General features: G+C 41.8%; 1 protein-coding gene across 1 annotated transcript in view; it reads left to right on the plus strand.

The window, feature by feature from the left end:
* PRPF6 (pre-mRNA processing factor 6) overlaps nt 1-17,222 on the plus strand; it is a gene marked incomplete in the record, with an annotated part of 1,570,595 nt that overhangs the window by 1,052,858 nt on the left and 500,515 nt on the right. The window contains 1 exon segment of the mRNA XM_044089883.1: nt 10,815-10,948. Within this exon segment, the coding sequence (XP_043945818.1) occupies nt 10,815-10,948 (134 nt within the window).

Below are 17,222 nucleotides of genomic sequence, written 5' to 3' on the forward strand. Positions count from 1 at the left end.
ACAATTATGATTGCCCTGGACTGGCCAAGCTAGCACTGGTATCCACTCCTGCACATCCTGTCACCGGTGCCACCCTGGCATCTACACCAGAACCCAACCCTGCTCTCTCAGCAGGAGGGACAGATTTTGCATCCACATCTACAAACCCTAAATCTTGCAGCCTGTCGTATTCCTTGAATTTTCCCTCAGCAACCCTAAGTAAGCAGGTGCTGGACGTCATTCTTGAAGCCAGAAGATCCAATACAAGAAAATCCTATACTGATAAGTGAAAAAGGTACTGCTGCTGGATTCAATCTAAAGGAGAGGACACAACTCTGCCCTGCCTGCCTCTAATCCTAGATTACATAGCAGATCTACTCCACAAGGGCTTGTCCTTATCTTCCATTAAGATACATGCCTCAGCCATTTTGGCTCATTACAACACTGAGCCACCTCTCATCTTGCAGCCTCTTATCAAACAGTTCCTGAGAGGGGCAAACAACTTAAGGCCACCAAGGAGAAGCAGCCACCGCTGCTTGGGACCTTAACTTTGTACTGGAAAAGCTCATGCTTCCCCCCCTTTAAACCTGCAGCGTCAGCTGAGTTAAAGTTCCTCTCTTGGAAATCAGTCTTGCTTCCAGCCATCACTTCAGCTTAGAAGAGTGTCTGAGCTACAAGCATGTATGGCTGTGGAACCCTTTTATTATTGTTGTCCAATGTGGCTCTCAACCATTCCATCTATTTGCCAACCTTCTTCCCTAATCCTCAAAATAAAGGGGAAAGGATCCTGCACTCCTTGGACGTGCACCGACAGCTCATATTCTATCTTGATAGGACTAAGCCCTTCAGAAAATATGACCAGTTACTAGTCAGCTTTGAAACAGGGGCAGAGGGCAAGGCCATTTCAAAACAAACCATTTCCAAATGGATAGCACACTGCATCCATTTCTGCTACAAGCACCATGAGAAACCAACCCCTCAGGGGGTCAGAACACATTCCACTAGGGCAACATCTACCTCTACAGCATTTCTCGGGGAGTCCCTACTAGGGACACCTTGGAAGCTGCTACCTGGAGTTCTGTACACACCTTCACCAAGCATTACCTCCTGCCTATCTTTTCTAAATTCAGGGCAGGTTTTGCAACAGCAGTCCTGCAAGGCATACTAGCCATCCCTAACTCTTCTTGACTGCCTCCATCCTTCTTCAGCTTTGGGAATCTACCCAAGTGTGATGATGGCAACAATGAAACATGAAAAACATAGTACAATTGTATACACTTACCATAAATGTAGATGTTCGAGTGCTTTCACTGTTGCAGTCCTGGTTTCTCTCTCTCTCCTTTCTGTGGCTTTTACTCAGCCCTTTCAGGAGTATTGGTATTTACTTTTTACTTGTGGTGTTTTCCCCCACCATAACTTGGCTCCCAATTTGGGGGGCTCCTGACATTTGTGGCAATAAAAACTGATGTAATGGCGTCAGCTGTCTGTTTTTACCCCTGACAACCTGACGTCAGTCCTGGAGCGACAGCATCCGACACAGAAATGCTAAGTCTCTGGTATTTGGGCCGACTGAGGGCTACCTGCAGGCAGATAACTCAAGTGTGATGACTGCAACAGTGGATATACTCAAACATCTACATTTATGGTTAAGTGTACACAACTGTACTTTTCTCCTCCTCTATTTTCACTTTTATTTTTGTGATTTTGCATGTCATCCAGAAAGGGAAAATGTCAGTGTGGGAGGCATATTCCCTATAAAGATCTCTTTTCGGTTACTTCTCACGACCATATGCAGAGTTCTCTCCGTCAAGCTTTTGTCCCTAAGACCCTACATAGTTGTGTCTACTCCTTGCCGACTTACCTGGCAAACCAGTGTTTTAAGTTGTTGACGCAAGGTGCTATGGCAGAATATTCCCATCCCGAAGGGCAGCTACCTGCTAAGAAAAAGGTCAGGTTTGATTTGGCTGCTGTCCCATTTCCCCTGGATGTCTCTCTCAAGGCTGTTGAAAGCCCAGAGGATCACTGGATTGTTGTCTTGAATTCCTCTGCCGAGGCACTGTGTTGGAGGCTGGCATGGATTCAACTTCTCGCACATCCTTGGAGGCTATACAAATGTCCACTCTGGAACTTTGATTATTTTAGAGGGACAGAGGTGGATACCATAAATTCTAGTTCAGAAGGAGATTCCTACTATGTTGATTCGGTAGAGGCAAGGGTCTGAACCTCCTAGGGTTTTTAGGGCAGACATCCTTCAAAAGAAAAAAACAAAAAACAAGCATGCTTCCCTTGCTGCTAAAGATTTCCCAATTCGAATGGCAGGATTTTACCCAGGGGTTGTTTAATGCTTTATTGGCCTTAAAGCCTTCCCAAAGAGTTTCTGTGCCTGCACCTCATTAGTCGTCTACTCCTCTTAAGAGCCCTAGAGTGCAGGAATCCTCTGAAACGAATTTGGATTCTGGGGAAGTCTTTAGCATATTCCTCTCAAATACCTACTCTTGGGTTATGGATCTGAAGCGGAAGATTCTATTGGTCCAGATTCTCCCTTGCTAGAACTGTCCTTTGTAGCCACTATTTTTTGCATGATGGAGTATTTCAAATGAGTCTGTTCTCAGATTTCTGATAACCAAAATAGGTATTATGAACTCATCCAGATGGTCTTCTAAGCCCTCTGCTGTACTTCCAGTCTTGGCTACCCTTTTTCGGCATCCTCTGTGGCCACCGATTCTCATCCGCCATCCCCTAAGAAACGTGATAATGTTTACAAGGTGCTTGATGATTGTAAATTCTTGTACAGTTGTCCTCCTGCTGATCCTTCTGTAGTGTCTCTCTCATCTAACAAATCTTCTAAACTTTTGCCATCTACTAAACTAGTTCTTTTAGATTAAGACAGTAGAGCTAGGGAGCATTTAGGCAAAAAGGTATATGTTGCTGCCACCATGGCTTTTTGGGCTATTGATTTAGCAGACCCATATGGCCAGGCATGTTTTAGTCCCCTTCTTTCTCAAGCTTCTCAGGCAATCTCTGACCTCCCTGATTAACAAAGGATGGTCTTGGCCCTTTCTCTACTGGGTTCTGCATCTCAAGTGGGTCACCACTCTGTTAAATGTAGATGTTCATCGTGTGACACTGCTGCAGTCATTACACTTGGGTTATCCTGCTGTCAGGTGGTTCCCCAGCCGGCCTGAGTTCCAAAGTCTTGGTCCGGCGTCGGTTGCTGTCGTCTCCTCCCTGACGTCAGTGCAACAAGGGTATATAAGATGCAGCCGACGCCATTTTCTTCAGTCTTTCTTGCTGTGTGGTGCCCGAAGCAAAAGCAGTTCGCAAGTGCCGGTCGGCCTACTCCTGATTTCGAATCCAGAACTGAAGTCTTCTACAAAGCTAAGTACCCCGTTGGGGAAACTTTTACTTGCCTCAGACCGATGTCAGTAAAAGTTAATAACTGTATTTCAGTGGGAAGCAAATACCTCATAAGGATTTCCATTCTTATTGTATCCCATGCCTAGGCCCAGACCACGCTGTTACTGGTTGTCGGTGTTGTGCTAGGTTTAATAAGCGCACTATTAAATGTCTGTTTGATTTTGCCCGACATTACTTTGGCAGAAAATTTAATTATACCATGCCGTCGGAACTTCCGACGACCGGTATTCATAAAAAGCGCAAAGACAAGGACAGGCATCCGAGGCCCAAAACTGACAACGAAACCTCTTCTAGGCCAGTCATTGGTTCTCCGGTTTTCAGTGAGGCGCCTTTGCAGCCCCTGACGACTGCTTCTGCAGAACCGCAGGCCACCTCTGACTCCCACATGGAGACGGCTGGGCCTTCGGACGCACTAGCTTTTCAGCAGACCGAAACCGATCCTGCAGAGGGATCTGGAGTACCTGAGCTACCCGCAGCTTCAGAGGGTGTCTTCAGACCTACTCATCTAAGCATTAAACCTTCTAAGTCAAAGCCTCCTTTAAAAACAAACAAGTACAGCATTCTCCAGGACAGGCCTCCATGCCTAAGAAACAAATGCTCAAAATGGCCGAAGACCTAATCACTCTGATCAGGGGTTCCCATCCCCCACCTGATAAAAGGCCTAGACAGGATGCAGATTATGATTCATCTGACCAGGGGTCCATTTCCTCAGATACATCCTCAGACCTGGGATATTCTTTACCCCCTTATGAGGATTCTGATGAGGAATCTATTCCATCAGCCTCTCCGCCTGAGGACTACTCCTTTAGGGAAACCTTACATACCATGAGGGAGCATTTCCATTGGGAAGGCCAGGATTATTTAGAATCCAAGAAAAGGCTCAGAGACATTCTATTATTACCTCAACACAGACCCCTGGCTATTCCGCCAGTGCTAGATATTGTGGATGATGTGTACACTGAATCCAGCTTAAATCCTGATTCCTTATCTCCACCTCCAGCTCCAGTTAAACCGGACAGATATTACAGAGTCCCTGACTCACACAAATTTCTGTATAAAAGCCCTGTTGCTGATCCTGAAACTATTTCTCAGGGACCAAAAGGGGTTAAGGTCTCATCAGCAAAGAACCCAGTTCCCTCTGACAGAGATTCCAGAGCACTAGACAGATGGGGAATGAAAGTATATACTTCTGCAACTTTAGCAATGAGAGCCTTAAATTGCCAGTTTCACATGCTAAAATATCAGCAATTTTTGATGTCTCAGTTGAAACAAAAAATGCTTCCAGATACAGATCCTACTAATTTTAAAGAAATGCAGGATTTATTGCATGCCGCTGAACAAGTGGGAAAGCATACTTTGCAATGTGGTTTTGATTCTTTAGATGCCTCATGCAGAGCAGCAGTTACAGGCTCTGTCATTAGAAGACACGCATGGTTAAAAGAACATACGTTACTAGATCATATTAAAGCTAAAATTACTGGATGCACCTTTACAGCAGGATGTTTTATTTGGAGTTAAGGCAGAAGAGGTATTAAAGAAAATGGAGGATAAGGCAAAATCTATGCAAACAGTGAAGGATTTCTTACAGGTTCAGCCCCCTCGATTTTGTAGAAACTGGCCAACAAAGAATTGGTCCTTTCCAGTTAATGACAGACCTCAAAGGGGCAGATACAAACGGCCAAGAGGTAGAGGTCAACCACAAGGTCCTTACAGGCCTCGACAATGGGGTGCATCAGGCCAGAAGGAAGGGGAAGACAGGCACAACCCATATAAAAAAACAGCCCCAATGACTTCCCACTCCAGCTGCCAAACAACTCACTCTTGGCAGCTCCTTTGGGAGGAAAACTGGCATTTTTTTATCACAATTGGCATATGATCACCCAAGACAAATGGGTTCTCAGTATTTCAAATGGCTACAGGTTCCACTTTCACACTCTGCCAAGATTAAAAGGAATGCCAAATCTGCCACTAAATCAATGGGCAGAGGCCCAAAAACAAATTATGGCACTCATGAACATGGGAGCTATTCAAAAGGTACCACCACAGGAACAACGGCAAGGATTTTACTCAAGACTCTTTCTGGTTCCAGGAAAAGACAAAGCCTGGAGGCCCATTCTGGATCTTTCTTCACTAAACACTTACCTGGATGTTCCAAAATTCAAAATGTTGACATTACAACAGCTTCTTCCCATGCTGGGCAAGCAAGCTTGGCTTGTGACTTTGGACCTCAAGGAGGCATACCTGTATGTCCCTATCAGACAAAATTGCAGAAGATACCTCAGGTTCATAGCTGGTCCAATGCACTATCAATTCTCTGCACTGCCCTTTGGATTATCTACTGTGCCCAGGGTCTTCACAAAGTGCCTGGCACCAGTAATTGCATTTTGCAGACAGAAAGGAATTCAAATGTACCCGTACGTGGACGACTGCCTGATTCAAGCAGAGAGCAAGGACATTCTTCTAAAGCATCTGGCGTTTGTAAAAAAGTTATTAAGTTGCCTGGGGTACACAGTAAACGAAAGAAATCAAAACTAGTGCCCTCACAAGAGATAATATTCCTGGGTGCCAGCTTGAACACAATGGCCCAGATGGCTTTTCTCATGCCAGACAAGCAAGGACAACTGACACAATACTTTCAATTGATGGCAACAAAGACCCAACTTCCTGCAAGAAAAATTCTGCAGGCCTTGGGCTTCATGGCATCTTGCATACTACTAATTCCATATGCCAGACTGCATATGAGGGAACTACAATGGTACCTAAAGAGTGTATGGTCTCAACACTGTCAAAGTAAGAAACAGTTATACCACTGATACCTTGCCTTCAACAGGAGTTTCGATGGTGGGCTCAAGTTTGTCACCTCAACAAGGGACAGCCTTTCACTCAGCCCACAGCCAGGCAAACACTGACAACAGATGCATCGGATTACGCTTGGGGAGCACACATGGCAGGAAAATGTATTCAGGGCAAGTGGCCCGCAGAACAAAGGCATCTTCACATCAATCAAAAAGAGATGTTAGCTGTACAAAATGCTCTTATAGCTTTTAAGGACCTGTTGCTTCCAGGACAACTACTACTAAAGACAGACAATACCATAGTTATGTGGTACATAAACAAGCAAGGGGGCACTCACTCCTACCCCCTCTGCAGACAAGCCACGACCTTGTGGAACACAGCTATAAACTATCAAGTTCATCTACAAGCATAATTCCTCCCAGGAGAGAAAAACACACTGGCAGATGACTTAAGCAGAAATATCATGGATCCCCACGAATGGGAATTGAATCCTCAAATATTCAGAATGATAACAAAGAAATGGTGGAGCCCGGACATGGATCTGTTTGCCTCCCCCAATGAACTGCCAGCTAAAGAAATTCTGCACAAGGAGTTGCCATCCGCAAGCATGGAAAGTGGATGCCTTCTCATTCAGCTGGACAAACCTACAAATATATGCTTTTCCACCACTGCCTCTTCTCCCAAAGGTACTCATAAAAACCAGGCAAGAAGAGCCAAAAATTATCCTGATTGCACCAGACTGGCCATGCCAGCACTGGTACCCAATCTTAAAAACTTAGCACAAGGACCACCCTGGATTTTGCCTCAAATACCACATCTGTTGTCTCAGCACAACAATCAGATACTCCACAGCCAGCTAAAGACACTAAACCTAGCTGCATGGAAGATTCCCTAGCCACGCAAGCAATGCCTCTCTCCAAAGCAGTTATCGATGTCATTCTGGAGGCCAGAAGGCCTAGTACCAGGAAAGCCTACTCTGATAAATGGAAGAGATTCTGTGCCTGGAACCAGGCTCACAGCCTTGATCCTCTTGTGCCAAACATTCCTCAGATACTTCAATATTTGACTGAGATGCTGGACAAAGACTTATCCTTTTCATCCATCAAGATCCATGCCTCTGCCATCTCTGCGGATTACAACACGAATCCACCAATTTTCTCTAATCCTTTGCTAAAACAGTACCTCAGAGGGGCTAAAAACATAAGACCGCCCCGTAGAGCACCTACTCCAACTTGGGACCTCAACTTTGTTTTGGAAAAATTAACTTTACCTCCTTTTGAACCAGCTAGCACGGCAGAATTAAAATACATTTCTTGGAAAACTACTCTGCTACTGGCAATAACTACTGCAAGAAGAGTTTCAGAATTACAGGCACTAATGGCAGTGGAACCTTTCCTCATTTTCCACCAGGACAGGATGTCCTTAAGAACTAACCCTACGTTTATGCCTAAGGTGGTTTCAAGTGTGTCTCTAAACCAAACCATTCACTTGCCTACTTTTTATCCAAAACCACAGAATAAAGGGGAAAGACTACTGCATTCATTGGACATTCACAGGCAGTTACGCTTCTACTTGGACAAAACTAAAGCTTTCAGAAAATCTGAGCAATTATTGGTAGCATATGCTGCAGCAGCACAGGGAAAAGCTATTTCAAAACAGACTATTTCCAAATGGATAGGACATTGCATACGTTTCTGCTATACGCACCATGGAAAACCTGTGCCTACCAGCATTAGATCTCACTCCACCAGGGCAAAAGCCACTTCAACTGTCTACTTCAGAGGAGTACCTACCAAGGATATTTTGGAAGCAGCAACATGGAGTTCTGTACATACCTTCACCAAGCATTACCATCTGCCTCTATACTCTAAATCCAGAGCTGGCTTCGCCTCTGCAGTGCTGCAGGGCCTTATAGCCACCCCTAATACCTTATAGAACCAACCACCCTCCTCAGCTTTGGGATTCTACCCATGTGTAATGACTGCAGCAGTGTCACACAAGGAACATAGTACAGTTTTGTACCTACCATAAATGTAGATGTTCGAGTGTAGACACTGCTGCAGTCCAGGTTACCCTCCCTCCTTCCCCTCTTACTGACTAGTACGTACCTAGCTCCTCTACCTTTTACTACCTATGGGGAGTATTTGCTGGTAGCTGAAAGTATGTTGCTTGCATTTCTTATGTATGTTTTATTAGCAATTTGAATTGCCTACCTATTTGGGGGCACCTGACATCTGGAGCAATAAAAACTGAAGAAAATGGTGTCGGCTGCATCTTATATACCCCTGTTGCACTGACGTCAGGGAGGAGGTGACAGCAACCGACGACGGATCAAGACTTTGGAACTCAGGCCGGCTGGGGAACCGCCTGACGGCAGGATAACCCAAGTGTAATGACTGCAGCAGTGTCTACACTCGAACATCTACATTTATGGTAGGTACAAAACTGTACTTTTTGCTGCAGCTGTTGCCTCATCTAGGGCTGCTGTCTCTTATTTTGTTTTGAGATGATACTCTTGGATTTGTCTCCATCCCTTTCCTAATCATATTAAGGCTAAGTTGTTGGATTCTGTTCTTGATAATAAGAACCTTTTTTGTTCTGCTGCGGAGCTTTTTAAATCCCTCCAGGATAAAGACAATGCTGTGCAGGAATTGAAACATATTGTTGTGTCTCCTATCCCTAAGTTCCAGAGGAATTATCTGTCCAAATCTGATTTTGAATGTAGACAGCCTTTTCTTTCTCTTAAAGGTAAAAAGGGCTCTAGGTGTGTGCCTCCTGCTAAGTCAACTCACTTCTACTTCTCAGAAGCCTCCTTTTCAAGATAAACCAGGTTCTATCTGACAGTTTACTTTGCCTTTCCTAGGGTCAGATTCCCTTATCTCTTCCTCTTTCCCTCTCCCTTCTCAATTGGTTAAGAATCACTCAAGACTCTTGGGTTCTGTCCATCATCCACCAGAGATGCTTCATGGTGTGGAAATCCCTCCCTAATTTTCTGGGTTTCCCTCAACATCCTCAGAAACAACTTCCTTTCTTTCCAGAACTGCTTCATGGGGACTTGACAGAGGGCACCATTCAAGTTGTGCCTCCTGCCCAGGAAGGGAAAGGGTTTTATTCCTGGATGTTTCTGGTTCCCAGGAAGGAAGGCACCTATACACACATTCTGGATCTTTCTGAGCTCAACACCTTTCTGAAAGTCCCTTCCTTTTGGATATTGTCCCTTCAAACACTCATGGCTGCTCTTCTTACCTAGGCCTTCTTAGTATCCGTGGATCTCAAGGATGCTTATCTTTACATCCTAATTCATTCCCTTTTCAGGAAATTTTTACATTTCTCTGTATCTTCCTTGCATTTTCAGTTGTCTGCACTTTGGCCTTTCTACTGTCCCAAGGGTATTCACCAAATGCCTCACTTCTGTCTTTGCCTTTTGCAGAATGAGAGGGGTTCAAACTTTTCCTTATCTGGATGACCTGCTCATTCAGGCTTCATCCCTCAAGGTCTTGCTTCAGCACCTCCAGTTTATGGTATGTCTCTTACAAAGCCTGGGGTTTACCATAAACTTTCAGAAATCAGTCCTGGTTCCTTCTCAGGATCATGTTTTTTTTCGATTGCAAGATCCAGACCATGCCTCCACCCAAGTCTCTCATTCTCTAATCACCTTTTTTCAATCTGCTTTTCTCTTTTATGTAAAGAATACTGCAACAGTGATATGGAAGGACATATTACAGCTGTTTAAAATCTTGCCTTAACAGTAGATGATGATCTCATCACTGTTGCAGTATTCACTCCCTCACTCCTTCCCCATCTGCTCTGCCCTATTCTTTCTGTCTTTCTGGCCTGGACTTCTATTCATCTTTCTCCTCACATGTTCCTCCTGGGGCTTTTAAGTTCTGAGGTATGTATGTCAGTACGCCACCTTTATGCTATATGCCTTGAACAGGGAGCATATGGTATGACGCATGACGTCTATGTATTCCTAAGGCTTTAGTATACCAGCTGAACATTGAGCTGCCCTTGGCAGGGAATCCCTTAAGTAAAGAATACATTTATTGACAGTATCTTTGAATGCATTCACAAGTTTTGTTGTTATATAAATAGACCATGATATGTTTAGTACAAGGGTAATGCTAAATTTGTAAATATTGTAACTTAATACATAGTACCTTAACACAGACTAGATAGAATTGGGAAATGTTAGCTTTTGGAGTATGTATCACTTTAATACTAATGAGCTCCGTGTAGTAATTTGCACATCTACTGGTAGCAATGTCTCAGTGTAGTGAAGCTACACCACATTCTGTGTATCTTATAAAGCCTTCTGAGGTGACATCTGTATCACCATTAAAAAGCCTGCATTTAAGTTCAGTGAACCTTAACTAAACCCTAAGTATCCTGGAAGCAGAACAATAAAATATTTTTTTTCCTGATATATCCTAGAAGTCAGACAAAACTGAGGCAGTAGCATGTCATTATTATCAGTGTGGGAGGTACCCGTCTAGATTTTAATCAACCTAAGGTTTGAGTGAGTCTGTCCTCCTGTTTCTTTGGGTGGGGGAAGGAGGTAGCATGTTAAGATTTTCTTTGAATTTATTTTATAATATCCTTGTTGCCTCCTGTATTCACAGCTGAAGAAATGTCCACATTCCATTCCACTATGGCTTCTACTGTCAAGGCTGGAGGAAAGAGTGGGCCAGTTGACCAGAGCTCGGGCCATCATGGAAAAGGCTCGTCTAAAAAATCCACAGAACCCAGAACTCTGGTAGGTTAGAAATGAGTACTACTTTAGTTTTTTTCTATATGCTAGAAGTTATTTTGTTCCATTAATGTCCCTGAAATGGCAAACAAAAACCGGTTCAGTTTTGGTGAAGCTGATAATGGCTTGATTGAACTATATCATTCTTTATATAATGTGAATATATGTTTTAAATAAGATTGTGCTTTTATAAATCTAATGTACTGAGTAAACAAATGATGGAAGCAGCTCTCTCCTCTACCTCGAACACTGAAAAAAGTCACCAGCCAGGAAAATGATGAGAGAATTAAAATAAAATGAAATGTTTAATGCTTTAAGCTTCCACAAGCTCTTAGTCAGCATGAATGTATCAACTTCAGAAAACGGAAACGTCACCAAAAACTTCCCCTTTAAATACATTTGACAATTAACAATTACCATTAATCATTTAGTAAAAGGCACCTTAAAAATTCCATATTGCTAATGGTTGTTCCACCCACCCCAAACGGGCAGTACAATTACGATAATAAATACGGTGAAATGTAGAACAACATTAACTATAAAAGATTACTAAAGATCAATTACAATTTACTGCTATACAGAAAACTAACAAATTACAAATGCAGTAATACAAAATGCTTACATATATTTGAATCGCTTACATACATAGAAACAAGGTTATCCTTCTGTGATTTTACCAAATCAAATATTTCTCAGATCCAGACCTACTCTACACTGTCAACATTTTCATAAACCTAAAAAGCTAACATAAACTGTAAAATGTATAAATGTAAAAAGATGAAGTTAATATTACCCAGGTGCAAAAGCAGCCGATGAAACCAGTTTACGATGTGTAAACAAAATAGAGAAAGCCTCAATAGAAAAAACTTTGCTATTATCTATTTAGACTCCTCAGTCTCAGCATACATGTAATGGATAATTTGCCATTAATTACCCGGGTGGTGACAAGCATCCAATCTCAGTTGCCAAATCAATTCCCTAACCTCATGGATGAGGGAATCTGCCCCACCCCTACCATCCAATTGGATTTGATCAATAGCTGTAAATACGAATGAATGGAGCGAGTTCTCCATGGCATGTTTCGCTAAGGCATTATCCAATTTACCCTTCTTTATAGCATACAGGTGTTCGTAAATACGCTCCTGCAATTTTCTGTTGGTTTTCCCAACATAGAAAATAGGGCAATGAGTACATTTATCTAAGTAAAAGACTTGCAAACTCGAACAATTGTATCTACCCTGTACTTTATATCTGGTGTTTCTTATGGTAAAGGTAGAACCCGTGTAGATGTACCTACAGTAACGGCACATGTTGCATTTAAACATACCAATTCTGGCATCTGTAATCTTAGGTTTTCTCTCTAGTAGATCTTTTAAGTTTGGACCTCTTCTAAAAGTTATCTTGGGGGTTTCTATGCCGTCTTCCTGAATAATTCCTTCCTGCATAATTAAATTCCAATTTTTATAAGTGATGGAAATAATTTCCTTAACATCCATAGTATAAGTTAAAATAAAACTACAGGGATGTAGTCCTTTAACTTTTTAACTAGGATTGGAAATTTCCCCTGATGAATTAACAGCATTCAAAATGGGAGTGTAAAAACCAGATATTCGTTTGTTTCGGACCTCTACAGTTTAAGTCCGCCATGAGTTCCTCCAGGTATCCTCTTTTTATATAAAGAGACTTTCCATGAATCTACATTCTTCCTCAAAATCACTCTCCTTACTGACCATTCTGGCAGCTCTTACCAATTGACCCTTGATGATGTATTTTTTCTGGCTAAAAGGATGACAACTGTTAATTGTAAATAACTGTTTGAAAAAGTTTCTTCGCGATGAATCCAATTGCAACTTGTGTCCTTGGATAGTTCCACATCTAGGTATGAAATCTTTTCTTTCTCAAAACTAGATATAAACTTCAAAAATTCTATGGAATTATTGAAATGATCCATAAGAGCCACGGCGTGTTCACTATCTCCTTTCAGGATGATAAAAATATCATCCAAAAAGCATGTGTACATGACAACTCTGTCCTGAAAAATGGGATTGGTAAAGACAAATTGTCTTTCCCAAAAAGCCATGACCAGGTTTGCTACACTGGCTCCACAAGGGGAACCCATAGGTATACCTATCTTTTGGAGGAAAATTTTTTTGTTAAAAGTGACCTAATTATTTTTATTTATTTATTTTATTTATTTATTTATTTATTTATTTTACATTTGTTAACCGGGCTGATCTAACTGGATACATATCCGTTTTCAGTAGAGGCCCGAGGAGAAAAGCTCCAATATAAGCACAACAGAATATACAAGACAATATATACATAGTATAAAGGATAAAAGATATGACTGCTAAAAACAGTGTCAGACAATATATGACAAATCGGTAAACTATGTAATACATAGGTAAAATAACAGTACAATAGATAGTTTAGGGAATACTATTTACAGCTCAGTCCTTACAGGAATATGCAGCAGGGTTTAGGAAGAAAAGTGAGAGAGAGAGATAAGTCAAGAATGAAAGGATTAATCTGGATTTCTGCAGGGGCATAACCAATGGATCTTCAGGTGGTTTTTGAGGTTTTGCTTAAAAAGAGGCAGAGAGGGAAGTGAGGTAAGTTCTATAGTGAGGTAGGTTCCAATATTTACCTACAGTGTTCGAGAACAAGGAATCACCTGCTTTGTTGTTGGACTTGGTTATGGTGACTAGAAGTTTGTTAGAGGAGTGTAGTGAGTGAAGGTTCTTGTAGGGGATGATGAGGTTAGAGAGTATAGGAGTAGTGTTAGGTTGGTAAAATAGCTTGTAGGCAATGGTGAGTTGCATAAATACCAGAAGATTTTGTAGTTCTAGCCAGCCTAGTTGCAGTAGGTTCAGACAGTGGTGGGTTCTAAAGGGATTGCCAGTAGCAAATCGGGCAATACTATTGTAGGAATTAGTTTGCTAAGGTTATTTTTTTTTAAGTTAGTGTAAGTGGGTGAGGCATAAAGAAGAGTTGAGATTAAGTGAGAGTGAGCAATTTTGGTTCTTGCTGATTGTGTTAGGAAGGGTTTGATTCTGTATAAGGAGCCAAGTTTTTTGTTTACAGACTTTATAGTGTTGTTTATATGGCTGTCAAAGTTAAGGTTATTATCAATAGTAATTCCTATCAGTTTAGTGGTGGAATCTGGGGATATGAGGGTACCACTGTTGGAACTAATTGAGAAGTCTACTGGGGAGGACTTACTGGTAGGTGCAAAGAGTAGGAGCTTTGTTTTTTTTGCATTTAAAAGGAGGCAACGCTTTAAGAACCAAGTCTCAATTATGTTGAATACCTTCTGAGTTGAAGAATGTAGTTCTGAGGGGGAGTTATCTGAGCATATGATTGTTGAATCATCTGCATATTGTATACAGGTGGCTTGAGGAATTGTTGCATGCAGGTCATTAATGAATAGCGAAAAAAGGAGAGGTCCTAGAATAGAGCCCTGAGGGACTCCAAGGGTGACTGGCAGGAGGGATGAAAGGTTCTGATCCCAGAGAACTGCCTGTTGTCTATTGCTAAGGTAGGACTTGAACCATTGGATAGCCAGAATATCAAGGGAGAGGGACTCTAGAATGTTAATAAGAAGGGTGTGGTTAACCATGTCAAAAGCTTTTGAGAGATCGATAGAGTGCAGATGAGAGGGTATTACTGTTACGATTTCTATTGAAGGATAAGAGGGCGGTAGTGGTGCTATGAAATGGCCTAAAGCCATGTTGGCAATTAGCGAGAATGTCATGTTGAGTTAAGTGGTCTAAAAGCTGATGGTGAATACATTTCTCCATAATTTTTGCTAGGGGAGATAAAAGGGCTATAGGCCGATAGAATAATCTTTCGAGTTGCCACCTTTATGTAGGGGTATGATATGAGAGATTTTACAGATTTCTGGGATGTACCCCTCTGTAATGGTTCTATTAATAAGGATTGATATTGGGTATGCAATAGCTTTGGTTGCTTTTTTCAGGTATTCAGATGGTAGCTGATCAGCAGGAGGAGTGCAAGGCTTAAGTTTTTAGATGAATTTGAGGATGAGCGCTATAGGGATGGGTTGCCATTTAAATGTTGGAAGAGAGCCAGGACTGGTGGTATGAGGTTTTGAGTGATCTGTGGTTAGTTGACTGGCAAGTGACTGTATGGTCTCAGTGAAGAAAATATTGAAAGCATTAGCAGTTTGGAGGGCGGTATTATGATCAGACCCTAGTGGGGTTGGTGTACGAGAGTAAGAGTCTATCGATTCCTGACCAGAATTTCTGTGGGTTGTTTTGGTGGATTTCCTGTAAGTTACAGTAGTAGTTCTTTGTCACTAAGAATGGCCTTTTTTGTAATATTTTTAAGCTGCCTGAAGTTTTGTTGGTCAGAGAGAGCTTTGGTAGCTCTCCACTTAGCCCAGGATTTGTTTATAAGTAACATTTTTTGTCTGGTTTCCTTAGAAAGCCAGGGGGCTGGTTTGGTTTTCATTCTGATGGAACATTTAGGAGCATGCCTATCGAGGATACTTAAGAAAGTGGAGTTGAAGTATTTAGCAGTCTCATCAAGTGGAAGGGATTTTAAAGCATTCCAGTCACAGGCACTTAGTTCATTTTGAAATAGTACTTGGTTAAAGTGTTTGTTGGTCCGTGATACCCTATAAGTGGGGGGGGGGGTGTTAGTAATATCATTTTTTGCCTTATAATGTAGGTCGAGTGATCGCTTACATCATCAGGCAGAGTTCCAGTCATATAAGCTTGTTTATGATTATTAGTAAGAATCCAGTCTAAGGTGGTTTCTTTTTTATTCGGTTTGTTGATTCTGGTTGTAGAGGTAATTGTTTGACTAAAGCCATGAAGATTAATATGAGAAGTGGGATTTTCAGCATTGACAGTCTTCCAGTCGGTGTTGAAGTCACCTAGTGTAATAGTTTCTTGTGGGTAAGTAAAGGATATCCAGCTAAGGATATCCTCGATAATATTGGTATTGTTACCAGGAGGAAGATGGATACCGATGATATATAGTGATTTTATGGGGTTGATTTGAAATATGGAGATAAGGATTTCAGCATTGTTTTTCTGTGGTCGGTTATAAGGTAGAGAGGTAATGTGAAGTCCATCTTTATATAAGATTGCTACTCCCCCACCTTTACGTTTAATACGGTCTTGTCTCAATATATTATATCCTAGGGGGATGATTTTGTTGTCTTTAGTATGAGGTTTTAACCAAGTTTCTGTGAGGCAGAGGATATCAGAAGAGTAAATATCTAGCAGGGCGTGGAGGTGGGCTATTTTGTTATTAATACTTTGGATATTAAGATGTCCTATTAGGAAAGAATTGCGGGGTTTGGAGTGGATAACAAAAGGTGAGGAATTGGGGCTGGTGGTGGTGTTTATGCCGACATTGTGTGGGCCTGGATTAGGGTGAATGTCACCATCTTTCAAGGAGGGATTTTTTAGTCTTTGGGTTGTAGGTATGGCTTATTAGATACTTTCTTTACTGTGAGTTTGTTGTATTTAATATGTGAGAGTCTGTGGTATTTGGGTAGCAGGTAGCTTGGATTGGAGGTGATATTTATTTGAGTATGTGTGTAGGTAAGGGTTAATATAGCGGTTTGTTTTGGAGAGTAATTAAATTGGTAAAAGGTTAGATTTTCAAAGAAGGTGAGGATATATGCTGAGGTGAGGACACATATGCATGTTGTTAGAAGTGTTAGTTTGGTTGTGAAGGGTTTAGTTACCTTAGGCATACTTAAGAGTTAAGTAGTACAGGTGAGTGGGGGTGGGGATGGGTGAAGAGTATAATAAAGTATATAGAGTGGATAAGGTTACTGAAATGGGAATTATTCCCTATTGATATTGGATAGGCGAGAAATACTATAAGAAGGCTATGAGTAAGTATGTAGGTAGAGGAGAGGTGTGGCTGTATGTATTTAGTGGTTGGTGTGTGTGATTGGTGGGAGGGGAGTGTGGGAGTGGTCTATGTAGTATAAATCTAGGACCACTGGGAGTTGGGGGTAGGGGACTGGAGTGAGCCCGCAGGGCAAACAGAGCGGGTAGAGCCACAGAGTGGGTTGTCTGCTGAGAAGTAATCAGTAATACATAAGACTGTTCACTACCAAGGCCTTAAGTAGGTAGGTAACACTATCTAAGTAAACTTGAGTTAGCTAAAATGCAAGGAATGTCTTTTCTGTCTAGTTTATAGAGGCGTAGGGCAAAAGAAACATTTGAATGCAAAGCTTAGGTGGAGGCTTTAATTAAATGTGTCATCTTCCTATAAGTATGCCTTTCAGCCTGGT

Source organism: Protopterus annectens, chromosome 12.part0, assembly GCF_019279795.1.
Source record: "Protopterus annectens isolate FY-2018-M chromosome 12.part0, PAN1.0, whole genome shotgun sequence".
Classification (NCBI taxonomy): Eukaryota; Metazoa; Chordata; order Ceratodontiformes; family Protopteridae; genus Protopterus; species Protopterus annectens.